Here is a 13,519-nt window from a genome sequence, read left to right as displayed (position 1 = left end):
GCATGTAATTATGTCAAGAATGGTTAAAAAAGTAACAAGGATGAAATAGTGGGTTTACCTTGGGGCATGTACACTAAAACTTGTGAATTTTATATAATTTTATGTAAATCCTGAAACTAAAAGTAGCTAAGGGATAGATCATTGACAATGAGAGGCAACCATGTGACACTGATATTTGACATAAAATTTGAAATGAAACTGTATCTCGATATTTTTGAATATTTAAACTCTCTTGTCATCAGGTATACAGGAGAGACAATTCCTTCAAAAGACTTTTCACACCCAGACCTTTCATTGAAAGCAAGTCTTGGAAAATGATTCATTTGTGCAAAATATCAGTAGTGGTATAACAAAGTACGACAACAAAACTGTATGTCTCACAGCATAATGGTAAATGTTTTATTTTACATATAACAAAGTAAGACAACAAAACTGTATGTCTCACAGCATAATGGGAAATATTTTATTTTACATATAACAAAGTACGACAAAAAAAACTGTATGTCTCACAGTATAATGGGAAATATTTTATTTTACATATAACAAAGTATGACAACCAAACTGTATGTCTCACAGCATAATGGGAAATATTTTATTTTACATTTAAGCAACAGATAACATATGATGAACTATGTCAACATTTGATTACAGACCAAGAAAATTACAAATATGAACATGTTGTGAATTATCATGCAACTTGCTGCACATTCATTTTTAATAAAAACCTAATGCAAAAATGTGTAATAAAATATTACATGATAATCTGTGCAGAGAGGTAAAAACTGTACAGAGACTCTCGAAAACTGAACTTTCTCACACAATGCTTACATCATTCAATAGATTCATTCAACAAATAGCTGATGAAAATTCATGTACCAAAGAGGTTTGTGTAGATTTCCTCATTGAAACAGATGAATTTGATTTCCCTCATTGAAACAGCTGATTTTTGTGAGGTAAAGTGGTGATTATTTGTTCTATTCACTTTACAGTTGTTTTGACATTTTCCTATCAATATCTTCATGATATCCTGTGTTCTCTAGCTTCTCTGAGATGTCTCTTCCCATCTAAGTACAACATTGCCTCTGAAAAATAATCCATATTTTGTGGTGGTCAGTCAAAGTGAGTGACAATTCTATACCTTCAGAAGTTGTGCACTGGGAGACACAGCTGTTGCAGTTTTCAATGATTTTTGTGAAAACAAAATCATTAATGTTCTTCAGTAAATCTTGAACTTACATCATGTAAAGTTATAAATTCAATATGTAAGTTGTAACCTGGCAGTACTGTGTTCAAAGGTTTACTCTTTACAACTTGCAACATTAGCATGTATTTAGAGTTTTTACTGTATTCATGTTTACAACTCACCAGCATGTGTTTACAGTTTATTATGTCATCCTATTTACAACTCATCAGCACGTGTTTACAGTTTATTACTGTCATCCTATTTACAACTCACCAGCACGTGTTTACAGTTTATTACTGTCATCCTATTTACAACTCACCAGCATGTGTTTACAGTTTATTACTGTCATCCTATTTACAACTCACCAGCACGTGTTTACAGTTTATTACTGTCATCCTATTTACAACTCATCAGCACGTGTTTACAGTTATTATGTCATCCTATTTACAACTCACCAGCATGTGTTTACAGTTTATTACTGTCATCCTATTTACAACTCATCAGCACGTGTTTACAGTTTATTATGTCATCCTATTTACAACTCACCAGCATGTGTTTACAGTTTATTACTGTCATCCTATTTACAACTCTCCAGCATGTGTTTACAGTTTATTACTGTCATCCTATTTACAACTCACCAGCACGTGTTTACAGTTTATTACTGTCATCCTATTTACAACTCATCAGCACGTGTTTACAGTTTATTACTGTCATCCTATTTACAACTCACCAGCACGTGTTTACAGTTTATTACTGTCATCCTATTTACAACTCACCAGCACGTGTTTACAGTTTATTACTGTATTCATGTTTACAACTCACCAGCACGTGTTTACAGTTTATTACTGTCATCCTATTTACAACTCATCAGCACGTGTTTACAGTTTATTATGTCATCCTATTTACAACTCACCACCACGTGTTTACAGTTTATTACTGTATTCATGTTTACAACTCATCAGCATGTGTTTACAGTTTATTATGTCATCCTATTTACAACTCATCAGCACGTGTTTACAGTTTATTATGTCATCCTATTTACAACTCACCAGCACGTGTTTACAGTTTATTACTGTCATCCTATTTACAACTCACCAGCACGTGTTTACAGTTTATTACTGTATTCATGTTTACAACTCACCAGCAAGTGTTTACAGTTTATTACTGCCATCCTATTTACAACTCATCAGCACGTGTTTACAGTTTATTATGTCATCCTATTTACAACTCACCAGCATGTGTTTACAGTTTATTACTGTCATCCTATTTACAACTCACCAGCATGTGTTTACAGTTTATTACTGTCATCCTATTTACAAGTCACCAGCACGTGTTTACAGTTTATTACTGTCATCCTATTTACAACTCATCAGCACGTGTTTACAGTTTATTATGTCATCCTATTTACAACTCACCAGCATGTGTTTACAGTTTATTACTGTCATCCTATTTACAACTCATCAGCACGTGTTTACAGTTTATTATGTCATCCTATTTACAACTCACCAGCATGTGTTTACAGTTTATTACTGTCATCCTATTTACAACTCACCAGCATGTGTTTACAGTTTATTACTGTCATCCTATTTACAACTCACCAGCACGTGTTTACAGTTTATTACTGTCATCCTATTTACAACTCATCAGCACGTGTTTACAGTTTATACTGTCATCCTATTTACAACTCACCAGCACGTGTTTACAGTTTATTACTGTCATCCTATTTACAACTCATCAGCACGTGTTTACAGTTTATTACTGTATTCATGTTTACAACTCACCAGCATGTGTTTACAGTTTATTACTGTCATCCTATTTACAACTCATCAGCACGTGTTTACAGTTTATTACTGTATTCATGTTTACAACTCACCAGCACGGTGTTTACAGTTTATTACTGTCATCCTATTACAACTCACCAGCATGTGTTTACAGTTTATTACTGTCATCCTATTTACAACTCATCAGCACGTGTTTACAGTTTATTACTGTCATCCTATTTACAAGTCACCAGCACGTGTTTACAGTTTATTACTGTATTCATGTTTACAACACACAGCATGTGTTTACAGTTTATTACTGTCATCCTATTTACAACTCATCAGCACGTGTTTACAGTTTATTACTGTCATCCTATTTACAACTCACCAGCATGTGTTTACAGTTTATTACTGTCATCCTATTTACAACTCACCAGCATGTGTTTACAGTTTATTACTGTCATCCTATTTACAACTCACCAGCATGTGTTTACAGTTTATTACTGTCATCCTATTTACAAGTCACGCACGTGTTTACAGTTTATTACTGTCATCCTATTTACAACTCATCAGCACGTGTTTACAGTTTATTATGTCATCCTATTTACAACTCACCAGCATGTGTTTACAGTTATTACTGTCATCCTATTTACAACTCATCAGCACGTGTTTACAGTTTATTATGTCATCCTATTTACAACTCACCAGCATGTGTTTACAGTTTATTACTGTCATCCTATTTACAACTCACCAGCATGTGTTTACAGTTTATTACTGTCATCCTATTTACAACTCACCAGCACGTGTTTACAGTTTATTACTGTCATCCTATTTACAACTCATCAGCACGTGTTTACAGTTTATTACTGTCATCCTATTACAACTCACCAGCACGTGTTTACAGTTTATTACTGTCATCCTATTTACAACTCACCAGCATGTGTTTACAGTTTATTACTGTATTCATGTTTACAACTCACCAGCATGTGTTTACAGTTTATTATGTCATCCTATTTACAACTCATCAGCACGTGTTTACAGTTTATTATGTCATCCTATTTACAACTCACCAGCACGTGTTTACAGTTTATTACTGTATTCATGTTTACAACTCATCAGCACGTGTTTACAGTTTATTATGTCATCCTATTTACAACTCACCAGCATGTTGTTACAGTTTATTACTGTCATCCTATTTACAACTCACCAGCATGTGTTTACAGTTTATTATGTCATCCTATTTACAAGTCACCAGCACGTGTTTACAGTTATTACTGTCATCCTATTTACAACTCATCAGCACGTGTTTACAGTTCATTATATCATCCTATTTACAACTCACCAGCATGTGTTTACAGTTTATTACTGTCATCCTATTTACAACTCATCAGCACGTGTTTACAGTTTATTATGTCATCCTATTTACAACTCACCAGCATGTGTTTACAGTTTGTTACTGTATTCATGTTCACAACTCACCAGCATGTGTTTACAGTTTATTACTGTCATCCTATTTACAACTCACCAGCATGTGTTTACAGTTTATTACTGTCATCCTATTTACAACTCACCAGCATGTGTTTACAGTTTATTACTGTCATCCTATTTACAACTCACCAGCATGTGTTTACAGTTTATTACTGTCATCCTATTTACAACTCACCAGCATGTGTTTACAGTTTATTACTGTCATCCTATTTACAACTCACCAGCATGTGTTTACAGTTTATTACTGTCATCCTATTTACAACTCACCAGCATGTGTTTACAGTTTATTACTGTCATCCTATTTACAACTCACCAGCATGTGTTTACAGTTTATTACTGTCATCCTATTTACAACTCACCAGCACGTGTTTACAGTTTATTACTGTCATCCTATTTACAACTCATCAGCACGTGTTTACAGTTTTTACTGTCATCCTATTTACAACTCACCAGCACGTGTTTACAGTTTATTACTGTCATCCTATTTACAACTCATCAGCACGTGTTTACAGTTTATTACTGTATTCATGTTTACAACTCACCAGCATGTGTTTACAGTTTATTACTGTCATCCTATTTACAACTCATCAGCACGTGTTTACAGTTTATTACTGTATTCATGTTTACAACTCACCAGCATGTGTTTACAGTTTATTACTGTCATCCTATTTACAACTCACCAGCATGTGTTTACAGTTTATTACTGTCATCCTATTTACAACTCACCAGCTTGTGTTTACAGTTTATTACTGTCATCCTATTTACAACTCACCAGCATGTGTTTACAGTTTATTACTGTATTCATGTTTACAACTCACCAGCATGTGTTTACAGTTTATTACTGTCATCCTATTTACAACTCATCAGCACGTGTTTACAGTTTATTATGTCATCCTATTACAACTCACCAGCATGTGTTTACAGTTTATTACTGTCATCCTATTTACAACTTGTTATGTAGGTCATTTCCCCCACACTCATCATGACCTGAGTTCAATTAGTCTAGAACATTCTCAAGGTCACTGCCCCTGATGACCTAACAACTTGAATTCAATTAGTCATGTTTGGAATGTTCTGGAAAGTTGATTAGTTGTGTAAGGGAGATAATTTTAGAACAGTAATTAGCATGTCAATAAAAGTTCTAGATTGTTCTCATATGCCTTTATAAAAGGGACGTGCTCAGCTTCCAGTCAGACTTTTGGGATCGTGTCTCTTGTGTGTTACTAAACTCCAGCAGTAGTCATTCTCAAGACTTTTCAAGACCTTCACTGTCAACGCTGGATTTATACTGTGGACTTTGTGCAGCTTCAAGCCTGCAAGCCAAAGGACTGTTCATTCATTCGATGACTGTTACAACTCTGAGACTGGAGCTTTGCCGTCCCAGCTGAGATAAGTAGTCTGTACACTTTTAAAGCTTGTACTCTATCCCTAACTTAGCAATTAGTTTTATTTTCGTAATAAATTTTGTTTTAAACGTTAACTGCTGAGTTCACCCTTTTGTTCGTTTTCTCTGCACGTAACAAATTGGGGGCTTGTCCGGGATCGAATATTTTGAGCCGTTTGACACACATTTTGTCTGCCTTTTCAAAACTACTGTATACTGTGAACTCAGCAAAATTCAATCATGGCGGAATTCAAGCCAGACGAATTTATGGATGACCTTGATCAGGACACATTTAATTCCCTCAGAAAAGACAACCTCATAACACTGGCCAATTTCCTTAAAGTAGAAGTCAAAAGATCTATGCGCAAGAGGGAAATACAGTACCGTATTGCCAAACATCTAGTTGATTTAGGCCAATTTGAGGAATCCACCCTGAAAGATTATGAGCCCGAGTCTACCTCTGAACTCAGAAAATTAGAATTAGAAATGCAGACAAATTTGGAGATCAAGAAACTAGAATTACAAATGAGAGAGAAAGAATTACAAATGGAAGAAAGACAGAGAGAAAAGGAGAGAGAATTGGAAGAACATCGACTACAGTTAGAAATGAGACGTTTAGAGCTTGGACAGTCAGGAAAATATCTTCCCTTCAGACAAGTTTGACATCACTAAGCATTTCAGGTTAGTTCCCCCTTTCCAAGAAAAGGATGTTGATAAATATTTCCTTCATTTTGAGAAAATTGCTCAGAGTCTGAATTGGCCTAAGGAGTCCTGGTCTATGCTTTTGCAGAGTGCTTTGGTGGGTAAAGCCAGAGAAATTTACATTCAGTTGTCAGTAGAGCAGGCTTCAGATTATGATTCTGTGAAGGAATTAATTCTCAAGGGCTATGAGTTGGTGCCTGAAGCTTACCGTCAGAAATTTAGGGATTGTGAGAAGGTGAAGGATCAAACTTATGTTGAATTTGCTCGAACAAAAGAACAACTGTTTGATCGTTGGTGTTCTTCTGAAAAGGTCAGTCAGAATTATGACAAATTACGACAACTTGTTTTGATTGAGGAATTTAAAAGGTGCATCCGGAGTGACATCAAGACGTTTATCAATGAACAAAAGGCAGATACATTAGAGGTTGCTGCACGTTTGGCCGATGATTATTCATTGACCCACAAATCTTCATTTCTCAGCAAACCATCCCAGTCCTTTTCATACAGAAACAATGCAGGTAAATTTAACTCCTCCTTTTCATCCAAGAATTTCTCAAAGGAAAGTAGGAAATCAAATGACAACAGTTCACAGAGTTCAAGTAACACTCCCACATCATCAGATCCCAAGTCTCAATCTCCTTCTGAAAACAGTTCGGTACACTTTCTTGTCATTAGTGTTAGAAAGACGGCCACTTAATGTCAGATAGTCTCAAACTGAAAAGAAAACGTGAAGGTCAGAGAGGTCAAAATGGATCTAAGGCCACCGGCTTATTTCTTCATCAACTCAATTAGAGTCTAATAATGTGTGCAACACATTTTCTGAGGTTAAACCCCTCTTATCCCCAATTAATGAGGTCAAGGTCAATTCTTTTCAAGATAGCATTATGGGTATTTTCAAACCATTTATTCATGATGGTTTTATCACTTTCTAGTGATTTCTCTTCCGCTACCCCTGTCAAAATTTTAAGAGATACCGGGGCTTCCCAGTCTCTTTTGTTGGCAGATACCCTGCCGTTTTCTGAAAAGTCATTTTCAGGTTCTAAAGTTCTTATTAAGGGGGTAGATTGTAATGACTACATTCCTGTTCCTCTCCATAATGTCTATTTGTCTTCGGACTTTGTTTCTTGACCTGTGACTTTAGGTATTAGGCCTTTTTTGCCTTTTGAAGGGATTCACCTTCTTCTTGGAAACGACCTTGCTGGGGACAAGGTCATTACTAATCCACTTGTGACTGATAATCCTAGTTTAGATCAGGATCCAGAGCCAATTGAACAAGAGATACCTGATTTATTTCCTTCATGTGCTATTACTCGAGCCATGTCAAAGAAAACTTCCGAGAATCAAAATACTCTCAAAAATAATGTCACAGATGTTGACTTAAATGACACCTTTCTCAGTCAGGTGTTTGACACGGATCATTCCGTTATCCCTCGTGGATTTGAAACTTCCAGTAAAACTTCTGCTGACCAAAGTCAGACATTTTCTAGATCAAATCTCATTGCAGAACAACACAAAGACCCAGATATTTTGTCTTTGTTTGACAGGGTAGATGATGAAGGTAAAACTTCGGATAGCTCTGTTTCCTATTATACAAAATCTGGTATTCTCATGCGTAAATGGAGACCTCCAGATGTTTTGGTTGATGACGATTGGGCTATAAAACATCAAATTGTGGTTCCAAAGCCCTATCGTGCTGAAAATATTGCGCCTGGCCCATGAAACACCTGGGCTGGTCATTTGGGAGTCAGGAAAACTTATCACAAAATTCTCAGTCACTTTTATTGGCCTAATCTCAGGCAGGATGTAGCACATTTCTGTAAAACTTGTCACACATGTCAAGTGGTAGGAAAGCCAAATCAGACCATTCCAAAGGCCCCTTTACAGCCAATTCCTGCATTTCAAGAACCATTTACTAGGATACTAATAGACTGTGTTGGGCCCCTACCAAAAACAAGATCAGGAAATGAGTACATGTTGACAATTATGTGTACATCAACTCGGTTCCCAGAAGCCATACCACTGAGAAATATAAAGACAAAGACTATAGTGAAAGCTTTAGTCAAATTTTTCACTTTATTTGGCCTCCCTAAATGTGTCCAGTCCGATCAAGGCTCCAACTTTATGTCTGGAATTTTTCAACAAGTAATGGATCAGCTAGGCATTAAACAGTATAGGTCATCCGCCTATCATCCAGAAAGTCAGGGTGCCCTTGAGCGATTTCATCAAACTTTGAAAAACATGATTAGGACCTACTGTTTTGACACAGAGAAGCAGTGGGATGAAGGAATTCATTTTTTGCTCTTTGCTGTTAGAGAGTCAATTCAAGAGTCTCTTGGTTTTAGCCCATTTGAGCTTGTATTTGGACATACAGTCCGTGGCCCACTCAAGCTCGTTAAAGAGAAATTCCTATCAGACGATGATGATTGTCTGAATATTTTGCAATATGTGTCAGATTTTCGTACAAAACTCTCTAAAGCTGTGAATTAGCCAGAGAAAATCTTGAGTCATCTCAGCAGTCAATGAAAACCAAATATGATAAAAGCACCTCAAAACGGAAGTTTGAACCAGGTCAAAAAGTTCTTGTTCTACTTCCAATTCCTGGCAAACCACTCCATGCTCGTTACTTTGGGCCATATCTAATTGATAAGAAATTGAGTGATTTAATTACATCATAATAACACCTGACAGGCGTAAACAAAAACAGCTATGTCACATAAATATGCTTAAGCCATATTTGGATAGGGATAATCCTACTATAACTCAGCCTGTCAGTGCAGTCAGTTCAAGCCATTATGAAGATAGTGATACTGAAACTGACTTGAGTGAAAATACTCTAAACTCAAAGCTGGGCTCGGTCAAGCTTCAGAACTCAGAAATCTGGAGAAGCTGGAGTCTACAAAGTTGGCACACCTCCAGCCAGAACAACAACAACAGGTGAAAGAACTGCTCCACGAATATAAACACCTGTTTCAAGATGTTCCAACGAGGACGAACGTCATCTATCACGACGTTGATGTTGGGGACAGTAAGCCTGTAAAACAACATCCATACAGACTGAATCCAACAAAAGCGAAATATCAGGAAGAAGTCAAATACCTGCTGGACAATGACTTTATTGAACCCAGTAAAAGTAACTGGAGTTCGCCGTGCATACTTGTTCCCAAATCAGACCACAGTTATCGTATGTGCACGGACTTTAGGAAGGTCAACACTTTAACAAAGACAGACACTTTCCCAATCCCGAGGATTGATGACTGCATCGACCGAGTGGGAAAAGCCAAGTATGTGACAAATTTGACCTACTGAAGGGATTTTGGCAAGTCCCTCTGACGGATCGTGCTCGTGAAATATCCGCCTTTGTTACACCAGACGGATTGTTCCAGTACAAGGTGATGCCATTCGGAATGAAGAACTCTCCGGCAACGTTCCAACGGATGATCAACGACGTCATATCCGGGCTAGACGGGTGTGCAGCCTACGTTGACGACGTCGTCCTGTATAGTGACACCTGGGAGGAACACATCAAGCTCATGCGGAAGTTCTTTGAGAGACTGAGCAAAGCAATGTTGACTGTCAACCTTGCCAAATCTGAGTTTGGTTGGGCGAGGGTGACTTACCTTGGACATACTGTAGGACAGGGTGAGGTAAAACCTGTTGATGCCAAAATCAGTGCCATTTCAAGTTTTCCCATACCAAACTGCAAACGACAACTGATGCGCTTTCTCGGTATGGCTGGTTACTACAGAAAATTCTGTCCAAATTTCTCCACAATTACTGAGCCTTTGACTAACTTACTTAAAAAGAAAGTAAAGTTTGTTTGGTCAGAGCAATGCCAACAGGCATTTGATACACTTAAAGCCATACTGCAAAGTGCCCCAGTGTTGTCTGCACCAGATTTCATTTGCCATTCAAATTAGCTGTAGATGCTAGTGATACGGCTGCTGGTGCTGTTTTATTGCAAGAGGATAGTCATGGTATAGATCATCCTGTTTGCTATTTTTCACGCAAATTTAACAAATCCCAGAGAAACTACTCTACAATCGAAAAAGAGTGTTTATCTTTGATATTAGCTTTACAGCATTTTGAAGTTTATGTTACTTCTTCAAATCAGCCAATAGTGGTTTATATTGATCACAACCCTCTTTTTTTTCTGCAGAAATTTAAAGGCAAAATCAGAGATTGCTAAGATGGAGTTTAATGTTACAGGAGTTTAATCTTGACATTAGACATATCAAAGGCAGAGACAATTTAATTGCAGACTGTCTCTCTCGTATTTAGAGTTTATTGTTGTTCACTTTCAAGAAATTTTATTGTTGTTCACTTTCAAGAAACTTTACTTTAGAGTAAAACAAAATTTGAGTACTTAAATCCTTTTCAAGATTACATTTGTAAAAGAAAGATTTTCTTTGAAAAATTTTCTTTTTTTGAAGAGGGGGTGTGTTATGTAGGTCATTTCCCCCACACTCATCATGACCTGAGTTCAATTAGTCTAGAACATTCTCAAGGTCACTGCCCCTGATGACCTACAACCTTGAATTCAATTAGTCATGTTTGGAATGTTCTGGAAAGTTGATTAGTTGTGTAAGGGAGATAATTTTAGAACAGTAATTAGCATGTCAATAAAAGTTCTAGATTGTTCTCATATGCCTTTATAAAAGGGACGTGCTCAGCTTCCAGTCAGACTTTTGGGATCGTGTCTCTTGTGTGTTACTAAACTCCAGCAGTAGCATTCTCAAGACTTTTCAAGACCTTCACTGTCAACGCTGGATTTATACTGTGGACTTTGTGCAGCTTCAAGCCTGCAAGCCAAAGGACTGTTCATTCATTCGACTGACTGTTACAACTCTGAGACTGGAGCTTTGCCGTCCCAGCTGAGATAAGTAGTCTGTACACTTTTAAAGCTTGTACTCTATCCTAACTTAGCAATTAGTTTTATTTTCGTAATAAATTTTGTTTAAACGTTAACTGCTGAGTTCACCCTTTTGTTCGTTTTCTCTGCACGTAACAAACTCACCAGCATGTGTTTACAGTTTATTACTGTATTCATGTTTACAACTCATCAGCACGTGTATACAGTTTATTACTGTCATCCTATTTACAACTCATCAGCACGTGTTTACAGTTTAATATGTCATCCGATTTACAACTCATCAGCACGTGTTTACAGTTTATCACTGTCATCCTATTTACAACTCATCAGCACGTGTTTACAGTTTATTATGTCATCCTATTTACAACTCACCAGCACGTGTTTACAGTTTATTACTGTCATCCTATTTACAAGTCACCAGCACGTGTTTACAGTTTATTTCTGTCATCCTATTTACAAGTCACCAGCACGTGTTTACAGTTTATTACTGTATTCATGTTTACAACTCACCAGCACGTGTTTACAGTTTATTACTGTCATCCTATTTACAACTCATCAGCACGTGTTTACAGTTTAACTGTCATCCTATTTACAACTCACCAGCACGTGTTTACAGTTTATTACTGTCATCCTATTTACAACTCATCAGCACGTGTTTACAGTTTATTACTGTATTCATGTTTACAACTCACCAGCATGTGTTTACAGTTTATTACTGTCATCCTATTTACAACTCATCAGCACGTGTTTACAGTTTATTACTGTATTCATGTTTACAACTCACCAGCATGTGTTTACAGTTTATTACTGTCATCCTATTTACAACTCACCAGCATGTGTTTACAGTTTATTACTGTCATCCTATTTACAACTCACCAGCATGTGTTTACAGTTTATTACTGTCATCCTATTTACAACTCACCAGCATGTGTTTACAGTTTATTACTGTCATCCTATTTACAACTCATCAGCACGTGTTTACAGTTTATTATGTCATCCTATTTACAACTCACCAGCATGTGTTTACAGTTTATTACTGTCATCCTATTTACAACTCACCAGTATGTGTTTACAGTTTATTACTGTCATCCTATTTACAACTCACCAGCACGTGTTTACAGTTTATTACTGTCATCCTATTTACAACTCATCAGCACGTGTTTACAGTTTATTACTGTCATCCTATTTACAACTTATCAGCACGTGTTTACAGTTTATTACTGTATTCATGTTTACAACTAACCAGCATGTGTTTACAGTTTATTACTGTCATCCTATTTACAACTCATCAGCACATGTTTACAGTTTATTACTGTATTCATGTTTACAACTCACCAGCACGTGTTTACAGTTTATTACTGTCATCCTATTTACAACTCACCAGCATGTGTTTACAGTTTATTACTGTCATCCTATTTACAACTCATCAGCACGTGTTTACAGTTTATTACTGTCATCCTATTTACAACTCATCAGCACGTGTTTACAGTTTATTACTGTATTCATGTTTACAACTCACCAGCATGTGTTTACAGTTTATTACTGTCATCCTATTTACAACTCATCAGCACGTGTTTACAGTTTATTATGTCATCCTATTTACAACTCACCAGCATGTGTTTACAGTTTATTTTGTCATCCTATTTACAACTCACCAGCATGTGTTTACAGTTTATTACTGTCATCCTATTTACAACTCACCAGCATGTGTTTACAGTTTATTACTGTCATCCTATTTACAACTCACCAGCATGTGTTTACAGTTTATTACTGTCATCCTATTTACAAGTCACCAGCACGTGTTTACAGTTTATTACTGTCATCCTATTTACAATTCATCCAGCACGTGTTTACAGTTTATTATGTCATCCTATTTACAACTCACCAGCATGTGTTTACAGTTTATTACTGTCATCCTATTTACAACTCATCAGCACGTGTTTACAGTTTATTATGTCATCCTATTTACAACTCACCAGCATGTGTTTACAGTTTATTACTGTCATCCTATTTACAACTCACCAGCATGTGTTTACAGTTTATTACTGTCATCCTATTACAAGTCACCAGCACGTGTTTACAGTTTATTACTGTCATCCTATTTACAACTCATCAGCACGTGTTTACAGTTT

At 36.5% G+C, this 13,519-nt stretch overlaps 1 protein-coding gene across 1 annotated transcript in view; it reads right to left on the bottom strand.

The window, feature by feature from the left end:
- Positions 1-377: 377 nt before the first annotated feature.
- LOC139118370 (acyl-coenzyme A thioesterase 9, mitochondrial-like) overlaps positions 378-13,519 on the bottom strand; it is a 68,068-nt gene continuing 54,926 nt past the window's right edge. Inside the window, 1 exon segment of the mRNA XM_070681665.1 lies at positions 378-1,082. Coding sequence (XP_070537766.1) covers positions 1,018-1,082 — 65 coding nt within the window. The 3' untranslated portion in view covers positions 378-1,017.

The sequence above is a fragment of the Ptychodera flava genome, chromosome 19, assembly GCF_041260155.1.
Source record: "Ptychodera flava strain L36383 chromosome 19, AS_Pfla_20210202, whole genome shotgun sequence".
Taxonomy (NCBI): Eukaryota; Metazoa; Hemichordata; class Enteropneusta; family Ptychoderidae; genus Ptychodera; species Ptychodera flava.
Note: the sequence above shows the minus strand (reverse complement) of the source record. Positions and strands in the feature narration are given on the sequence as shown.